Here is a 20,797-nt window from a genome sequence, read left to right on the forward strand (position 1 = left end):
CGTGGCTGCGCAGGGCGGCGGGACGCCCGCGGCGGGCAGTGTGCGGGTGGCGCCCGGCGGCGGAGGGCGGGCTGCGGGGCGGGCGGTGCGCGGGGCCGGCGGCGCTGCGCTGCGCCCCGATAGGCGGCGGCGGGCGGTGTCGGTGCTGCCGCCGCTGCCGCGGCTGCTGGTGCTGGCGCGGAGCCGCTGAAGCCCGGCAGAGGGGCTAGCCGGCTCTCGCACGCAGCGGCGGCGGCGGAGCGCGTCGCGTCTAGCGGAGCGAGCGGGGAGGAGGAGAAGGAGGAGGAGGAGTAGGAGGAAGGGGAGGGGGGCATCTTCTCGGCGAGGATGCCCGGAGCGGCTGCAGGGACGGCGGCTACAGGAGCAGGCTCGTCAGGAGCGGTAGCAGCGGGGATGCTCCCAGCTCAGGAGGCGGCCAAGATCTACCACACCAACTACGTGAGGAACTCGCGGGCCATCGGCGTGCTCTGGGCCATCTTCACCATCTGCTTTGCCATCGTCAACGTGGTGTGCTTCATCCAGCCGTACTGGATCGGGGACGGCGTGGACACCCCGCAGGCGGGCTACTTCGGGCTCTTCCACTACTGCATCGGCAACGGCTTCAGCCGGGAACTCACCTGCCGGGGCAGCTTCACGGACTTCTCCAGCCTACCCTCGGGAGCCTTCAAAGCTGCGTCCTTCTTCATCGGGCTCTCGATGATGCTCATCATCGCCTGCATCGTCTGCTTCATCCTCTTCTTCTTCTGCAACACAGCCACTGTCTACAAGATCTGTGCCTGGATGCAGCTGACCTCGGGTGAGTGGAGGCAGCGGCCCCGGTGCTGGGGGGGGCTCCGCGCTGCACTGCCCTGCCCGGCACAGCCCGGCCCGGCCCGAGGGGCACGGGCGGCTCTGGACAAACTTGCGGCGCCGGCGCGGGTCAGGAGGGAGTCGGGGAGCGGCGGGGGACGGGTGGCGAGAGCCGGGGGTGGCCCGCCGGGGCAGGCCGGGAGAGGATGCTTGGGGGTGCCGCGACACATCGGCAGCGTCGCAGAGCGGTGCCGGTGCCTGTCCCGGGCCGCCCCGCCGCCTGCCTGGGCGTGGGCCAAGTCAGGCTCAGCCGCAGCTGCTCGCACCCCTCCGAGAGCCGCCCGGGGGAACTGCCTGGTTTCGGTCTGTGAACCGACCCGTGGGCATCCAGCAGCTCCAGGGACGGCGGGCGGCGGCGGGCGGCAGCGGGCGGGTGTCCTCCAGCGCGTGGTCTGTTGTAAAGGTCAGGAGAAAATGGCAGTGGGGACACTTCGAGCAGGCGACGGTGGATGAAGGCAGCTGTCCGCCTGTTGAAGCTTCGTCCCAGTCCCATCTGGCCAAGGCAGAGCCCACTTCGGCTCCGTGGGAGGGGTTGGCGAGGTCTTTTTGCTAGCGAACTGGAAGGGCAGCTGAGGTCGTTGGATGTGGCATGCATGAGTTTTGGTTGTGGTCTGTTTCACTTGTTCACAAGGTTTATTTTCCACTGTATGTTAGGAGTGTAGAGAAAAAGAATTTATTTCAGTTGCTGATTTTGTCTCAGAAGATCTCCTGACTTCATTTGACTTTCCCCATCACATCCAGTGTCTCCCTGGGGAAAGCGTATGGTAAGAAAGAGGGAGAACACCAAGACATATCTTTCTGCATTTCCAGCACAGCTTTCCCTCTGAGTTAGCAGAGAGCTGGTTATTTGTGTGCAGCTGGGAGGATAAGGAGAAAACAGTGGTCTGTAGAATTAAGATAGTAATATAAGCAGTTTTAGCAAGACAGAAAATATTAGTTCTTCAATCATTTGGGAAAAAAGGAGCTAAAATCGAAGCATACCTGTTACATGTCCTCCTGGTAAAACCCTGAAACTGAGAAGTTTTGAAATAAGCACGAATAAAGTGTTAGGGAAACAAAGCAAAATGTCACCAAAATGGGCTCACAATCACTTTTTCAGTCCCCTTAATTGACCTACATTCGTTTCAGTTTCCAAGCAAAAATTCTTTTGAGTTTTTTACTGAACAGCTTCAGCATTATTCAATTTGCCACCTAGTCCATGAGACTTTGTGGAATTCACTGGTTTGTACGAAACAGCTTTAGCCATTTCTCTCACTGCTGATGTTTTTCTGTGTGCTATTATACATTTTTATACCGTTTCCATCACTGAAGTGTCCTGGTAATTTTTTTCTGTATCATTTGGGGAGTGATCTGAAGGCGCTTGAGGTTGGTAGGTTTTTCACCAATTCCAGCAAGTCTAGTTTTACGTTCATTATCTCTGCTCTGGGAACCCTCTTGGATGCTGGTGGCTTCTCTGTCCATTCAGTAACATGCACTCTGATACGGTCTGGTTAATTGTACAGAGTCATGTCACTTGGCTCTGGGCAGAGTTTCATTTTTGCACCACTGATGTCTCCTCTGCTCCATTAAGGACTTCTGCTTCCAGCTGTCTCCTCTCCTTATGGCTCTGCTGCTAAAAGATGCCATGAATATTCAGTTTTGATACATTTCAGCATGTTTTGTTCATGTCCAGTATGCAGTAGGACAGCACAATTGCCAAATCCCTTGCACTTTCCAACACCAACATCTATTTATATGGTTGCACTTCTTCATGCCAGGAGATGCTAGTGCATGGTAGATAAAATGAATCCGATTCCTTTACTGCATTTCTGTACAGGTGAATAATAATGTTTAGAAACCCCCACATGCAACTGGTCTACTGGAGCCCAAGGAGTCTATGTGCAGGTGTGACTGGAGATACGTTTTCAGGCAAAGCAACACAGAATTTTTGTCATCTCCGAAGCTGGTAAATGCACTGTTGCCATGAAAAGTCAACAAAAGGAGCTTTATGTCAGCAGAAGAATCACTTCTCAGACTGCTTCCCTCCAAAATTAATAAGGGAATACATGCATAGCCAAGTGGTTGTTTGCTGTCTTTCCCAATTTGTACACGAATGCCCTGGAAGAATTACAGCAATGCTGGGTGTTGAAAGAACCTGACTTTATTGGTTGCTGAATGTTTTACCTTAATTCAGTATTTACCTCACTGTTCATTTCTGTATTACTTAAAAAAGTTTCCTCAAGGGAGAAAAAACCACCAAAAAGTCCATATTGGTTCAGGTTGCATCCTTTGAAGAAGAAAACAAAGGTGGTGGGACAGAAGGAAAACTTAAAGTAAAATGTGCAGGACAGGAGTGTTAAAATGGTATTTTTTCTCTGAGCTCTATGACCTACTTCTGTTATTAGTTTACTGTTTGGAGAGTATAAGTAATAAATAATAGTAATCCTAAAATGTTTATCTCACAAAAACCAATACAGTAATGTCATCTACATATGCATATAGTTCTGTGTAGTACAGGAACAAAATTGAATCTGAAGTAGTGAAATAAAGAAGCATGTGAATATAGCTTTGATTTTGCTTGCTATTATGTACCTTCATAGTGTTAGCATTTGGTTAGGTCATATAATACTTAAAATGGATGCAGTTTAAATCTTGTTAGAATCAGGTTTCTGACTTGGGATCATGCTTGATTTAGGATTGCAAATAAAAGCTTAGGAACTGATTTCTTTATAAGAAAGATTTTGATCACAGTCTGTCTTGCATGAGTCATTTTAAATTGTCAGCATGATATAGCTCTTGTTTTGAAGAGGTGTTTTTTAAATAAGAAAAAGATAAACAATATCTTGGACACATACACTTTCAGTCCTTGTTGCTGTCTAATCATGTCTATGACTAGACATGTCTATGTCATGACAAAGAAGAAAATCCTGAGAAAAAAGGTATTTCCTGTGTGTACATGAGTATAACATAGATTAGATGGCCTTATGATTTAGCTGTGGCTTAGACTGCTTTTTTTGTTCCATGTGCATAATGCTGTCAGGGTACACTTAATACTTTGAGAGCCAGTGTTGGCAGTCTCGTTCTCCATCTCCTAACCTCCTCTTCTGCAATTGTAAAATCATAGGTACAAGCACTTGCATATGCACTTAGCTAATTTGAGCAGCTGCATGAATACAAACTCTTGAAATCATTAGGAATTAGGTACTATTGTTCTTTATTACTCTACACCAAAATTTGCAAGAAACCTCACAAATAAAGATAAGTCTTGAGATCTATCCCTGTATAGGTTAAGTAAACAGTTCTGTCATTGTGATTTTTTTCACTATTAGATATTTGTCATTACTTTTTTCCTTTACTAGGATGTTTCAAGTTATAAGAAAGAAAAAAATAAAGAAAACAAAAGAAAGGCATAAAAGTGTCCCGTGGACAAGTAGGATGAAGCCAATATATAGGTTTTTCAAAAGATGCCTGAGCCCATGGCCACAGTAAGTCAACCATTGAACAAAACATAAAAGCTCTGGCAAACCACAGTCCAGTGATCTTTGATGGTGGTCTGTAACATGGGCCCACAAAAGCATCAGAGCATCATCTTGCCCTTTGTATTTTCAGTTCTCCAGCACTTGTACTCAGGGACTTCCTCAGGTGGATCTTGGCATTTAAAAGCTCTTGCTGGATTTTTCTTTTTGAGACTTTGGTCGCTTTTTGAACCTGTGCAAACTTTTAGCATTTACAGTGCTCCAGAGCAAGGAGTTCCACAGCTTGATACTGTGTGTTGTGTGAAGATTCAGAGGTTTTTATGTTTTAAATCTTGTGCCTGCCAATTTCATTTGATCCTCTCAGCTCATGCATTGGAAGAGGCTGTGAACAGGGAACGTGGAGACAGATCCCCTGTCCTGCCTCTGATTACACCTTTGTTGTATCCACTCAGTTACCTGTTATGAGGTCTTTGGCTTCTTAGTCAGTCCTTAGTTGTTAGGTTGTACCAAACTTGTGATCATCCCTGCTGCCCTGCCTATTGCCACATCCAGTCTGCTGTATCTTTTCAGAGTCTGTGGGACCAGAGCTACACAGAGTATTCAAGACAGACAAACCAGCCATTCATACAGTGACTTAATAATATTCTCTCTTTGTTCTTTATTCCTTTCCTAGTAATTAGTAATACTCAATTTTTCCCTGTTAGTGAACAGTGGGCTGATTCACACAACTGCCTATTATAATCCCGATATCTCTGTTCTGAAGTGGTAATAATCACCTTGGGACACATAACTTTGTGTAGTTAGGTTTTTTCCCCCTTAAATAAATGACTTCATATTTATCTACATTGACTTTAATTTGACTTTTTATTGCCTAGTCATTCAGTATTGTAAAGTCTTTCTTCATAGTCAACCCTTATCGTAGCTACCCTGCGTGAGTATCAGCAGCTAACTTTGTAACCTCACCATTTATCCTGTTTTCCAGCTCATTTATAAATAAGCAAGTAGCTCCCAAGTTCCAGCACAGATCCCTGCAGGATTCCACCACTGACCTCTCTCCACTTGAAAAATTGACTGTAGTGTCCTACCATCTGTTTCCAATTATTTATCCTTGCAAGGGCATTTATTTTTATCCTCTGGGAGTCTAGGTTTTTTAAGAATTATGAATGACAGATTCATCAAATGTCTTTTGGAAATCCAAGTAAACATTGTTAGTGAAAACTCCATGGTACACATTACTTTTTACTTCTTTGGAGAACTCTAGTAGTTTTGTGAAAAATTACTTCAAATAGTTGTATTGGCCCTACCTTACTTTCTTTCATCACACAAATATGTCCTGTTTGTACACGTGCTGGCATACACTGTTGCTTTCATAGTTTTACTGATTTACATGGTGCAGGCGTCGGTCTTTCTGTGGTTCCCCAGGTTTTCCCTGGACTTGTTTTAAACTGTTTTTTAAAAGTGGTTTCCTATGATTCAACTGCCAGTTCTTTGAAGCCAGAGCAGCCATAATGAAGAGGTTGTTACATGCCACAGTTAAAAGTTTGTTTAAAACAGGGAATTGTTTCAAAATGAAAAGGAGAAATTCCTCAGTGCAACTGTGTTGTTTGCCTTTATGCTTGAAATCAGTCTGCAGGACCAGGTGACTTTTATGTAAGAATCTTAAAAGGCTTGACCTTGATGGTCTTGGAGCCTTTGTTACTGCTGTTTGACAGATCTTGGTATAGGGGTGAATTCTAGAAGGCTAGGAAAAAGCTAGCCTTGCACCAGTATTTGAACAGGGTGTCTCGTGGAGTCAGACAAGGATCTTGTTTGTAGCCTCAGTATCCTTAACAATTTGTTGAGAGAGTAATTTACATTTATGGCTCCTGAACTTTGCAGGTGGCACAAAAATTATTTGTTTAATAAATGATAGTTATTTGTCTAATAAATTACAGTAAGGATAGCTAATTGCAGGGACTGATTTGGATGTCATAAAAACATGGGCTTATTTCTACAACTTTTGTTTTAATACACCAAATGCAGTGTAAGACTACTGAGAATCAGAATCGTGGAATCACAGAACCATAGAATGGCCTGGGTTGGAAGGGACCTTAAAAATCATCCAGTTCCACCCCCCTGCCATGGGCAGGGACACCTTCCACTAGATCAGTTTGCTCAGAGCCCCATTCAGCCTGGTCTTGAACACTCCCAGGGATGGGGCATCCAGAACTTCTCTGGGCGACCTGTTTCAGTGTTTCACCACCTTCACAGTAAAATATTTCTTCCCAATATCTAATCTAAACCTACTTCTCATTTTCAGTTTGAATCCATTCCCCCTTGTCCTGTCACTATGTTCCCTTGTCAATAGATCCTCTCCAGCTTTCTTGTAGGCTCCCTTTAGGCACTGGAAGTCCACAATTAGGTCACCCCAAAGCCTTCCAGGCTGAACAATCCCAGTTCTCTGAGCTTTTCCTTCACCTTTCCTCATAGGAGAGGTGCTGCATCCCTCTAATCAACTTCATGGCCCTTCTCTGGACTCTCTCCAAAAGGTTCATGTCCTTCCCATGCTGGGGACCCCAGAGCTGGGTGCAGCACCACAGGTGGGGTCTCACCAGAGCAGAGCAGAGGGACAGAACCCAATTTACAGAGAAGGATGTTGTGGGTACCATGTCAAGGCTTCACAGAAGTTCAGGTAAGTGACATCCATAGCCTTTCCCTTGTCCACAAATGTAGTCACCCCATCATAGAAGTCCACTGGGTTGGCCAGGCAGGGCTAGCACTTGGTGAAGCCATGCTGGCTGTCCAAAATCACCTCCCTGTCCTTCATGCTCCCTGGAACAGCTTCTAGAACGATCTGTTCCATGATCTTTCCGGGCACAGAGGCTGACAGGTCTGTAGTTCGCAGGGTCCTCCTTTCTACCTTTTTAAATATAGGTACAATGTTTCCCATTTTCCAGTCACCTGGAACTTTCACCTGAGCCCTATGACTTTTCAGGTATCAGGGAGAGTGGCTTGGCAACTACACCAGCCAATTCCCTCAGGACTCTGGGATGCATCTCATCAGTTCCCACAGACTTACATATGTTCTGGCTAGCGGTCATGAACCTGACCTGTACTTGCAGTTGGAAGCATTTTGCTCTCCCAGCCCCCATCCTGCAATACACACTCTCAAGAGGTGTAGGAAGAGCGGTTGCCATTGAAGACTGAGGCAAAAAACAGTTGTTGAGTACCTCAGCTTTCTCCTTGTCCATTGTTACCAGTTTTCCAGCATTGCTCACTGGGGGTACGTCTTCTCTGACCTTTTTTTCTGGTTAACACACCTGTAGAAGTGCTTCTTGTTACTCTTTGCCAGGTTCAGTTCCTGCTTCAAAAAATGTAGGAGGTGTCCTACTGCTGGGAAAATTATGAAATTACGTGTTATGAAAAACAGTTATTTAGAAGAGAAATTAGAGACTGTGGTAGATGGACATCTGTATGTGAGCTCTCACTGCAATGAAAAAGTCCAGTGTTGTCCCTAAATGTGTATTCAAAAAATGGGACTGCCTTTACCCATAGTGGTTTCCATGCCTGTTCTGTCTAGGTCAAATATCTTTCAAGATGCCCTTTCAAGTATAAAGTAGAAAGGATCTCAGAACTGATTTAAATAAATGAAAGGAGAAGAGCTAAAAGGATGAATTTTCTTGCTATTCAAAAGAAGATTAAAAATTGACAGATGATGGCGTCTGAGGACCTACAGGGGAAGATTTCAAGTCATGCAGTGCTCCTTAACTTGACAAATGCTGTGTTTGGAAGCTGAAGTTACACAAATTTGCATTAGCCATGAGGTATGTACATTTGTAACCTTTTAAGTTTCATTTTTCATTTGTTAATTGTCTTTACTAACTCACCAGAAGCAAAGGACCTTAACCAACAGTGCTTCCAGCTTTTGTTGCCACTAGGTACCCCATGTGTAAAGTGGGGAGGCACATGGGAGGCAAAAGGGAGAGGAAGACAAGTCCAGGAATACTGAGCAGGTTTTTGAGCTTGAGTTTCATCACTGATGCTGATTTTAACAAGAGCATTAACACCCTCATGCCACCTGCAGGGTGAGGTGACTGAAGTTATTTAATGGTCTCTGAACAGTAGTGGATGTTGGACCATCAGGAAGAAAATTATGAAAAATCAGTGTTCTCGAAGGCTCTGACCATGGTATGATGAGTATTGCCTCTGCATTTTGGGGAAACGGGGTGCTGGAGCTGTGCAGGCGGGCAGGGAGCAGGGAAAGAGCCCAGTGCTCTCCTTGCCAACAAATGGACTGTCTCATCAAGCCTTTGAGGACATCTAATTCAAGCAGGCCTGGTGCATGTGCTTCTTTTTCCCAGAGGAGAAATCATGCTTCCAGTCTGATGTTCTGTATGTTAAGCTCCAGAGGAAAATTTCCCATTGGGTTTTAAAAGAGATCCCTAGAGCCTTCCTCATCCTTGCCTGGGAATTGCCCATGGTAGCCTGTGCTCTGCTGCTGTCACACTGGCTGTGATGAGTATTGCCGTTGGGAAGTGCTTGTGTCCCCACATGATTCAGAAGGTTAGCTGGGGAGGTTGGAAGGATTACCTGAAGGTTTTAGTGGGAAGTTGTGGGTGAACTGAGTGATGGAGCTGTGCAGCTTTTTCAGTTTCATTACTTTGACATAAACATTTTAGTATACTTAATGCTTGTCTATAAAAACGAAGGTAAAAGGTGTGTTGTGTGAACAGTGGAAATGAGGGAGAAATGCTATGCCCAATGTCTTTTCTCTATTTCCCTAAATACTCTGTGCCCACAGTACCAAAAGTTCTCTCCTGCATCCCATGATCTCATGCCTTCAGCAGCTAAACTCTCCAGCTCCTCACAGGCTCCCCATCTATATAGTTGACAAAGGCACAGCATGTGCTATACCTGGCAGAAGGCTATTTGTCTGTTGGTTGCCATCAACCTCAAGATGTCCTCAAGTTGCCATCTAGATTTTTTAAAGGATAAACTATCCCTGTCTTTTCACTGGCGGGAAATTGGGATTCTTTCTGCTTCCAGCTTTTTCATAAAACTTGAATGAGTTTAGTGTCTTGGAGGCTTGTAGCATCAGTCAAATGTGGTTGAAATTGGTCATCAGGCTCAAAATCACACAGCCACATCGGTCTTGATCCCAGAGGTAACCTGTCTAAAATGTATCATGTAAGAAGTGAATATCTTTTATTTGTATGAGTGATTTGAGATTTGGTAGCAAAATTTGTTTTTTGAAGGATAAAGGTGTTTTGGGAATGGGGAAGAGATATTTTCTTTTGGGTTAGAGTGTAATAAAAATTTCAGCATCTTATAACTCTCCCAATTGCTTTTTATGAACATCCTGGGGGCTGTGGTCCACTGTTTGAAAAACAGTAAGATAACAGAATAGTAAGATATAAAAGGAAATTCATAAAGTTATCCAGGCTATTTGAGGATGAATACCATTTTACTGGGAAAAAGTATGTGTGCTAGGGGAGAAAGAAACTGGGAGAGAGTTTAAAAGAGGAGAATATCACCTATTGAAATGTGGGGAGCTGAGAACTTGGATATGGTTAGGAAAGAGAAATGCGAGTGGGGTTTTGGAAAGTGGCTGGTGTCAGTGCAGCTCTATTTTCTTGCAGCTGAAGGAACATTGCTGGCATAGGGTACAGCTGCTGCTGAGTTCTTTCAGGGAATCCTTCTAAAAGTTTAATGAAGAAAATTGCTATATGCCACAATGAAGCCAGGAAGAGGGAAACATATGGATATTATCAGCAGTAAAAAGGCATAGAAGAAAAGAAGGCTAGATTTCAAACGTGAAGGTTATTTTACCTTTTGAGAAGTGAACCTTTTTAGCACTGTGGTATAAACAGCATTCGCTTTGATCTTGCAAACATAAAGACAGCAAACATATAAGAAGAGAAAATCTGTGGTACGATCAGATGGTGTGGACTCAATATTTGAAAACTAACAAGATCCGGCTGTGAGGAATGGCAGGGTCACAATACTGAGGCATCACAAAGGAAAAAATAAAAAACATTTTTGCTCAGAAATGGTGAAATGAAAAAAAAGACATGAACAAGGCTATAGCCTGGAAAATCTGCAGAGTTTGATAACATCAGTTGCTATCAGCATTGTTAAAAATGCAGTGGCAGCAGCATGACAGTGAATAGCTAGAATACGCATTACTGTGTGGAACAGTGTGCAGCTCCCAATTACTAAGAGAGAATTATGGCTAGAATCCTTAAAAAGGGAAATATAATAGACTTCAAGATCTATCTATTCTAAGAAAGATATTATCCACATTGGCATTCAGAGATGCAGAAGACTTGAAACAAGCTGGCCTTAGAATGAGAAGGTCATACTTACCGGGGGAAAAGGTTCCTTTATTTTCTCCTTGAGAAGCCAGATGCAAATTTATGAATTTCATTGATTTTAAAAGGTAGCTGATGGCGTCTGTGGAGAGCCTCTTTGACACAAGCACATCATGTGCTATTTCAGAGAATATTATTCAATCAAGTAATTGAGAGTGCATCAGAAGGAGAAAGCTACTGAATAAATGGTTAGAAATAAATTACTACAAACAGTTGATGAGTTGTCACACATTCCACTTTATTTTTCTGGTTATCTTTCAAAAGGAAAAGTTTATAGAGAAGAAGGCTAGACATGCTGTACTTGCAAAGTCAAAGACAAATATTCTGAGTTCAGAGGTTCTTCTTCTTTCACGCTACTTGTGAAACCTTGGGAGGTTCTTTTGTTTACTTCTAGAAGTCAAAAGTCATGTGCCTTACTTTGCAGAAGTTGGTTGAATAAGGTGAGTGATCTCATTCAATTACCATGGCCAGGATGTGCCTTGTCCTGCTGTGCTAAACCAACCTCTGCAACCTACTATAGCTTATTGGTCATGGTGAACCTTGTGTGCAGCAGAAGTGTGAATAAAATAGGACAAGGTCCCTTAAGATCAGGGAAGATTTTAGCAATGTCCCTTCCTCCCGTTTGACCTTTTGCCTCTTCCTGTGGAATAACAGGTTTCTGCAGTGGCTGCAGAAGGTGAATGCTCCTCAGCTCCATGGAATTTCTTGATGGGGGCAAGAGCCTTGGAGAGGGTTGTTTTGCCCAGGTGTAACAGCTTGCAAGCATGAAACACCAACATAAATGATCCTGTGCCTCTTGGAGAGACATTTTTGCACTGAGCCATCTTAGCTTGCCAGGGCCCAACAAAAGATGTGGTTGCTTTGCCTGTAGCTGCAAATTAAGCACGTCCAGAGTCCCCCTCTGCTGTAGAGTCAGCTGGCACACTGGCCATTGTTCATATTACTACATTTTTTACCTTTCTAAAACTGGGTCACTAGAATTATTCTGCCTGTTGGGAACCATTCCTGGCATGTCCTATCTTGCAAACTGTGCCCTGGCAATATTTTGGAAGATTGTTAGATGGAACAGACTAAAACCACTCCTGTGACACATGCTGGGGGACAATTCTAACAATTTAGTAGCATAGACAGTTGATTTTCAATGCCTGGGAATGCTCCCCAGTACTGCTTCATTTATCTATGTAGACATAACCAATATGTAGCCAAGTCTCAAAATGAGGAGCTCAAGAATTATCTGTGCAGGAAAATTAAGGTCACATGAGATTTAGTATTTTAATTTGAATCAATTTATAACTGCAACTTAGTGCCATTGCATAAACTTCTGATTTGCTTTGTTTAAATTGACAACAAGTAATCTCTGGCTGAAAAACTTACATGAAATGTAGTTACCTTTAAAACTAGACTTAGTAGTCACCTTGAAAAAGAAAGATGTTTATAACTTTTGGCAAGAGGAAGAAGTGATCAAAAATGCAGAACAAACAGTAAAAAAGGGTTTTCACCTAGAGGCAGTGGAAGAATGTTACCCATGAGTCTAAAAATCATAAATGAGACTTCTCTCTGATGCAGACTGAGTGTTTCAAAATCAGATTTCCCACAGGTATCTTCAGCTTGGCTAATACATCTTTGAACACTATAAAACTGTTATGCATTGAGTGCATATACTTAAGAGACATTCAGTATAATTTCACAAAGAGTTAATTCAAAATTTTAAGATTAATTTCATGAGAGAAGTATTAGACTTTCCATGAAAATAAAATTACTCATCCTTGTAGCTTTATGTTTCTCTAAAGAAAGTTCATTATTACTTGGTTGCTGTGTCTTAGTATTTAGCCTTCCTATTACTGCTGAAGTTATATTAGACTATCATTAAAATAAAAAGGTTGAAATTGCAATGCATGGTCATTACACTAGAAAAATACAGTCCAAAACATTCCAAACATGCAGATGTCTTACCAGCCACAGTCACTTGTGCTTAGTTCCTGTCAGGCATTTGTATTTGATCAGATTCCTCCGTTAGTGTGGCAGCACCATGCCAGTGTGGCCCACCAGCAGTCACTTCCGAGGTGACACTTGGCTGTTTGTCAGCCTTGAGGAGCAAGGGGACAGTGCTGGCACAGGGAAAGGCCGTGCAGCTCAGGGCGGGTAACAGTGGAGATACTCAAAAGCCATCGGGTCACAATCCTGAGTAACTGGCTCTAGGGGACCCTGCTGCAGTAGAGAGGTTGGACTAGATGGACCTTCAGTGGTGCCTCCCAGCATTACCCACTCCATGATTCTGTGAGTGAAGAGAGGGCCTGTTCACCAAAGGATGGCAGTGGAATGGCAATGTGATGCTTGCTCTGAAGAGGACATACATGGTTCCTGGCAAATACTTCGTGAAATATTTCCAGCTGATTCAGGGCAATGCTGACATAATTAAGGATGCACTGTGATATTTCATGTGGGATTCTGGACACTGACGTCCAGTTCTGACTGAGATGACAGTAGCTGCAAAAAGGAAAACCAGTGAGTGGTGACATCTCTGGGAGAAGAAAACTAGGAAAGCTTGGTTAGTTTAATGTGGAAAGAGGAAGGTTGATAAGGTGTCTGTGACTGCTGACTAAAAATACATGGAAGGGCTCAAAATGAGGAAAATAAAAGAACTGTTTGAGCTACTGATTTTTTCTTTGACTAGATTTGGTTTCCTAAACTTTTTCCAAAGGTGGCACTACATGTCATGTAGCATTGTTGGAACAAATTACAGCCTGTTGGCCTACTTTGCTTCACGACACTTAAAAAATCTCAGAAGTAGTTTATGAACCCTCTGGAATCCATGGACTGTAGAGTCATAACTAATGATTTTAAACTCATGGCTAACAGTGGTACAAGAACAAATGGATTTTATCTGGCTGAAAATTACAAGATGGTTTCTAAGTATCAGAGCAGGAAGGTTCTACAGCAACTTTCTGAAGGAAGGAGATTTGGTAAAATACTGAGCTGTGTATTAGAAACAGGTGACTATCTGAAAGGGATTACAGAATGCGGTGCTTGTAACAGCCTGCCTTGTTCCTCTCTTTCTCATTTCTGAAAACAAATTTATCTGGGTGAATGCTCTTTTCTATTCTACTCCCATTTGTTCTGTTTTTTAAACAGGATCACTCCTATCTCAGTGTCTTGGTCTGAAAGACAGGTGTCTTCCAAGGAAGGCAGGAGTCTCCCTTGAAATGAAAAAAAAATGCAACCCCCTTCCCTCCGAATTATTATAATTTTGAAATTAAGTGGCTTTCAAGCAAAGATATGAGGAATAGGAATAACAGTTATTTACTAATACATATATATATGTATAACCAGTCAAACAAACAGCAATATCTATGGCAGTAACAATGAACAGAACCACAAACCCAGTCCCAGCCTTCTCGACTGTCAGGCCCTTTCCCCTCAGGTGCAGTTCCGCTCGCAGCCGGCAGGGGCGCTGGCGGCTCCCGGTGAGCAGGGCAGGTGCGATGGTTCCCCCGCGGCTGCAGGGGGCGCTCCGGAGCGAGCTCGGGGAGCACGCGGCACCGGTGCCCTGGGATCCCGGGAAGGGATGGGACAAAGGCTTCACAAACCCCTGGGCAGCCGATCCCGGTGTCCGGCCGGACCCTCGGGAACAGCAGGCTGGAACGGCAGGCTGGAACGGCAGGCTGGAATGGCAGGCTGGAACAGCAGGCTGGAATGGCAGGGACGAGCACAAATCCCGGGTGGCAGACGAGATGTATCAAACTCTGGAGCTGCAGTGGGAACCCCTGGAGGTCTCAGCAGGCAGGGTGTGCGGGGCTACAGAGTAGCGAAGGCTTGAAGCAATGGCGGGGCAGGGTGGCCACGGCCCAGCTCCTGGCGAGGCAGGGAAAGGCAGGCTTGGGAATCCCGGTGTTTCTCCGGTAGAAGGAAGGAAGGCAGCTGAAAAAGCAGAAGTCTGCAGCGCTGACGAATTCCTTCCAGCCTCTCTCTCCATCCAAACACCGGGAACTAACAGCCCACAAACGCAGGTGAAAGAGAATAGTCAGTTGGACCCCTCCCTCTGTGGCCAGGTCTTCTGTTTTTCTTAAGCATCCAGTGATTTGTCCCTCCCGGCCACATGTATGGGGAAAATTCTTTAAAAGAAAAAAAAACAGAAGGAGAACTCCTAAAACCCCAACACTCAGTGACTTCTAGCATTAAAAATAGACGGTGACCAAGATCTGTAGATCTGTTAAGTGAGGCTCATTCCTGCCTGGCATTCTGATCAAACAGGCAAAGGTTTTCCGTAAATTCCCAGCAAAACTGTAAAACATTGGCAATAAAAGCAGTTTAGGAGTGTGCTTTGTATTTTCTCTTTGCCTTCAACATTTTCATACAACCTGGATAGTAAATTTCCTTAAGAAAATATCATTTATGTTAGCTAGGTGCTGGTGTTTAAAAGTGAAAGCAATCAAAAAAGAAATCTTTCAAATATTCTGAAATATCAAGGTTTCAGGAAAATCATTTTACAAATCATCAGTACTGTGACTAATCTGAGATGTAGTTTTGCTAAGGATGTTTCCTGGAGAAGTTGTCCCTTGTTAGCTTCCCAAGCACCTAATTATTTTGTGGTGTCATGCTGCTACGTAAACTACCTTACTAAATAGTTAAGAGACTCATCAAATCTTTTCATCTTGTTGATATGAACTGCAGATGTCATGTTTTGTGTGAACAGGTTGGTGTCAAGTGTGTTGGGTGCTGAAGAAAGAAGGGGCTCATCAAGTGGTCCTTGCTCACACAGGATGGGAGCAGGGCGATGCAGAGTTCCCTGTTCTGTCCTTGCTGCCTCTTTTCCTGTCTCCTGTGGCAGTTTCAGGGAGGGACAGAGAGGAGGGAGCACTTTGTCAACAGGCCAAACAAGTGTTCAGTGCATCAAATAACTGTATTTAAGGCACACCCTGAGCTTCCAGTGAAACACTGTTGATTGTGTACATGTCTATGAAAGCTCTTGCATGCAGTATGGATGCTTACAAGTGGCTGTTCAGGATTTTGCACCCTTAGACAGACAGATCTGCAGATACAAGGGTCTGGGTTTAAAATTAGTCCTACTGAATTCAGCGAGTTTATGTTTGAACCTAAGATGATATATTTAATAACGGAGTGTTAAACATATAAGACAGCATTTCATTTAATTTCAGCTGTATGGTACATTGGAGGAATTGTGCCGAGGCAAAAGTGAGGTTGTCTGTGAAATTGTTACTGCATTTTTGTTTCTTCGCAAGAGATGTAGTTTCTTTTATTCCCTGGGGCTGCTTTTTCCCATCAAGTCTGAACCAAATGCAAAGCACACTTCTATAGACAGCTCCATTTTACTTCACACTTCATCAGGTGATGGGTAAGCATAGATTCAAGAGCAGGGATGTGCCAGAGAATGAAATACCTGACTACATATCTGGCTCAGCCTGTCAGACTGCAGTAGGGTGAAAGGACCATTGGCATTGGCAGACCTAACCTGGCTATGGCAGGGCCAGTCAAGTGTTTCTGCAGTACATCCAGGAGTGTTCAGGCTCTTAGGATATGATGTCAGTCTGTGGTAGCCAAGCCATCAAGCAGTTGCCTACATCCAGTTGTCTGGGCTTAAAATGCCTGGGGGATCCTGTCTGACCTTTGACTGCTTCTTCAGCAGGACACAGGTCTTCTATAGGTTCTCTGTCATCTACACACAGATGTCTCACAAGCAGTAGAACAGCTCAAATGATCATTAGGCACCAGCATGCTGGCAAAGTGAATCAAACCCTGGTTCTACTCTCAACTTGCCTGTAAAACACTTTCACTTAGGTTTCACAGTGTGGAGCTGAATCCCGCCCTCTGTGGTTATGCTTGTGGCTTGAATTTACGAAGTTGTGTTTAGGGAGGATTGTTTCTGATTAGCAATATTCTGTCAATCACAGTTCCTTCTTAATATGCTTTTGCCTGGGATTAAAATAAAGCCACAGTGTCATAAATACAGGTATCAGAAAATGATAAAGGAATCTGAATTACCTGATGCTAAAGGAGATTAGTGGATGGTGTATGAATAGCTGCAAAATATGTATTGGCAATTGCTAGAGAAAGCTGTTGTTATTTATTGCTTCCATTTATCATAGTACTAAAAGTCAGATTCTAATCATTTAAGTAAATACCTCAGTTCTGCTGAGCTTCAGTGATGCCTGGCAAGAGGAACAAATGCAGGGATTAATGTGCACCTAATATGAATTTCTGAAAAATTTGAATGGTCTAAAATGAAATTGCATTAGTATTTTTTATGTAAGTTCTGCAATGCCTTTGGTTTTGATGCTGTATCCTCAACAGACATTGTGATAGGTCATTAATTTATATGTGGATTTAGCCAATTGAAAATAGGAGCAAGGAAAGTCATTGTAAATGAATGCTCATTCTTTTGCTCTGTAAAATAATGTATTTAATTGTGAATTCTCAAGCTCTTCTAGAGTACATTATGGTATTGTGCTGGTCTAGAATCTGTCACTGTCAGTGAAAAGCTGATTGTTTCAACAGAATACATCAGCTGAGCAAAGGATTTATAAGCACATGCTTTGATGGACTGGAAGCATGTTTTAAATGCTTGTCTTAATTTAAATCTGGAAAAAAGACCCCCCCATCTGAAGTTATGGATGTCAATAAAATATTTCCTGTATGCACTTTTACATTATTTATACAAATACATGCATTACAATAAATAGTAGGGTAGAAGATCTCTACCAGAATATTTAGGAGTTAACTTCTAAGGACCATTCAGCAGTCCTGGCTTGGTACTGAGCAATCTTACTCTTGAAAATAATCCCATTGTGTCTCTGTCATTCAATATTAGAGGAGCTATTAATTCTTATATTAGACTTAGTTAAGGCTTCTATAGAGGAATGGCTGTATGGTCATTTGGTACATAACATTCTGCTAGCATGGAGCCATGTTAGCATGCAGAGAGAGACAGTAAGGTGGGAGTTCATACATGTTTTACTACTGCAGAGCTTAGTAACAGTCTTAAGTTAGCATGAGTGAAATGAATTCATTAGCTCATGGCTAGTGTACCAAATATTCATCTGTTGTAAAATGTATAAGCACATATTGTATAAAAAGGTCTACAGCAAGAATTACCCTAACAGCTGATGAGAGAGTTGTAAAATTAAGTACAATATCACTCCTTAGGAAGTAGAGTGTACTCTAAGTATTGGGTGAGTGCAGTGCGAGTCAGTCCCCTGAAGAGTAGAATCCAATTGCTGTCTCTCAATGTAATCAAAGACCACAGGAGTGAAAGTAAAGTATTTGTGCAATTAAGATTATGAAGATAAACTGCTATGTAAGTAACTAGCCAGGTGACTGCATTTCTATTTCTTGCTAACCTAAATAATTAAAGTAATAATAAGTTTCCAAACTTCAGTTATCCAAAACAAAATGAAACCTTACACTGAGGTTACTGCTTTCTGTCTCTCCCTCTCTCCTTCCCTCTCTTTCCAGTGCAATTTGTGTTCCCACAGAATTATGTCCCTACTGAGATGGCAAGCCCCCCTGGAGCAGGGACTGGATTTGATCTGGTGTTTGAACAGAGCCCAGCATAAGCTGAATCCTGATTGTGGCCTCCAGCTTTGACTGCCGTGCAAATTGCAATAGAAATAATAATTATTGTTTGAATTGTATCTGAGTGGTGTGAGTAGCATAAGCTTGATGAGCTACCCAATTTGTAACAATAGTAGCTATGTACTGAGAAGAGCCTGCTGTGCGACCTTGGGGAAGTCATTTCACCTTTCTGGGCTTTCCTGGCTATAAAATGAGAGCAAGATAATTTCTTTAAAAATGCTCTACAGGCATGGACTGTTATTACTGCAAAGAACTGATTGCATGCTGATTCTGGTCTGCTTTGTGCAGTGTGACCCTTTGCCCTCACAGAAACTCAGAGATCTCTAGGCCATCTTAGAAGTAGTCAGTGTAAACAAGGAAAAATGGTAATTACCTAAAAAAGGAAAAGGCAAAATTAAACATATTTGTGGATGTACATCACTGTGAGCAACCATCTGTAGAATGATAAATAGTGGCATACATACATAAACACACTGCGTTGTCATTCCAAACAACATATTCTGTGTGTTTATCTCTGCATTAATGAGGTACTCGGCTTGGTTTTGACATCTGTCACTTTGCAGTCATGGCAGTGCAGATCTGAATTTGAGAACAAAATTCATGGGGGATTACTCTAGCCTTTTATTCCATGCACTGGAAGTACTTGTAGTGCAACACATTTGGCCAAACCATGTTTATCCCTTGGATGACAAGACCAAAATGAGTGCATACCATAACCAGATGACGTAGCTTGAAATGCATCGGTTCAGGAACCCAAACAGGTACTGAGGCTGTCATCATCATGGGCAAGCTTGAGAGGACTGTTTCCATACAGGGAGGAATGACTGACAGATAAGCAAGGTTTAGCTAATGCTATTTATTTGGTCACTTCAGCATTCAGCTGAGTGTTACACTTCCTTTTTGACTTGCTTTTTTTTTCAGAAAAGAACTGCAGCATAGCCAGATATATAGCTCATGGCTCATTTACTCACAGTGCTAGTGAGTGCCTCTGCAGTGATTCTCTTTTGAACGTACATGAGTGACAGATTGCTCAGACCACTGGTTCTCAGCATCCCCAGCACACTGGTGTGCTGTAGGGTGTTCTGTTGGCAAGAATTGCTGCAGGGAACAGAAGTACACTTGATACACAAGGAGTTACCAAAGGCAGTCGAGCCACATCCCGAGACCTTGCAGATGAGTGCACTAGATTTAAGTTCACACAAGATTTAGCATTTCACTTTTTCCTTCTCCTATACATGTTTTGGTTGTTCAGCTGTGACTGTTTTGAGTGGATAGGTGATGGGATGCAGGAAGAATGGCATGCATAGAGAAGAGGATCTGTTTACAGAGTGACTTAGAGGAACAGCAGCCAACACTGATTTTCTGCAACTGAACAGAGAGAGGCAACCTCACCTTGATCAGAGGGACCAAATCTTTCAATGCACTGCACTATGAAGCAGAATTTAGTTTGTCTCAATAAGGAAGGAGGACTTTCTCCTTCACCCTTGGCTCCCCTTATTGAGGTATTCTCCTCATGAATATATTTGCCCTTTTTGAAAACAGTCTATGAAACTCTGCTAATTCTCACACAAGGCATGCTGGTGAGAAAATACAGGTAGCACAGAATGAGAGGAACAGGTAAGTAAGCACTCTTTGTGTGGTCATGATTGATGGCTGCCCAAGTGAGTTCTACTGTAACATTTTAAAGGATGGGTAGTCATTTGTGGTGCACTGCTGCAAGCTAGATTCCTGGTGTCTGAAAAATAGAGAACCTGCAAATTGTCTCTGAGAAATTCTCAAAGGCTGCTCATGCTATGTATGCTCTGGTTGTCACTTGCAGTTCTAGCAAAAGAACTGATGTGAGCTTGGAAGTAAAGGGATAATAGTGAAACTCCAGGTAAATAATCCTTGCTATTGTACTACAAGTATATCTGTTTCTTCTCTAATGCAAATACCCATCTGGGAAGAGTTTCCTTCCAAAATGCATGAAAGCAATAAGAAGATAAGAGTTTTCACCCAAGGCTAATAATCTGGCAAAGATCTGGATACTGCTCCTGAGCTGTGAGTTTTAGTGCTACCTGCAGAGATGGTGGATGGATAATTTCAATCACAAATGCTTAGAAAAATCTGACATGGGGCACTGTTCCAGGAAAGCAGTGCCAAGGATAATTTTACTCTTCAGTGAGTTTTTGGGTGGTACTTACCTTATGCACTGAGAACCTTTTATAGGTTATTTCTTGAGCCAATGAGACTTCTGCTCCACAGCCAGAGAACACTTCTCTTTGGGGGAAAAAATCCCTAGTGTTGGCAGCAGATTTTATGACATATTGGGTGATGTCGTTAAGGGAGCTGTTAGCAATCTGTCATTTACAGAGCAGCTTCGACTAGTCCAACATAAGGGAAGTGATTTAATTCCATGTCTGCTTGGATTTCTCCTATACCATCAGTGGAGGTTCAGGAGAGTTAGGAGGCACAGCATGACACTCTCCTGATTACTCTGCTGTCATTTCCATTTTATGGCCCCAAATGCATGGGAATAAAGTCTTCATGGCCAGAGGGGATCGTGAGGGGTTG

General features: G+C 43.2%; 1 protein-coding gene across 1 annotated transcript in view; it reads left to right on the forward strand.

The window, feature by feature from the left end:
- Nucleotides 1–327: 327 nt before the first annotated feature.
- LHFPL3 (LHFPL tetraspan subfamily member 3) overlaps nucleotides 328–20,797 on the forward strand; it is a 242,074-nt gene continuing 221,604 nt past the window's right edge. The window contains exon 1 of the mRNA XM_068994510.1: nucleotides 328–796. Within this exon, the coding sequence (XP_068850611.1) occupies nucleotides 328–796 (469 nt within the window). The remainder of the gene's footprint in view (nucleotides 797–20,797) is intronic.

Source organism: Aphelocoma coerulescens, chromosome 1A, assembly GCF_041296385.1.
Source record: "Aphelocoma coerulescens isolate FSJ_1873_10779 chromosome 1A, UR_Acoe_1.0, whole genome shotgun sequence".
Classification (NCBI taxonomy): domain Eukaryota; kingdom Metazoa; phylum Chordata; class Aves; order Passeriformes; family Corvidae; genus Aphelocoma; species Aphelocoma coerulescens.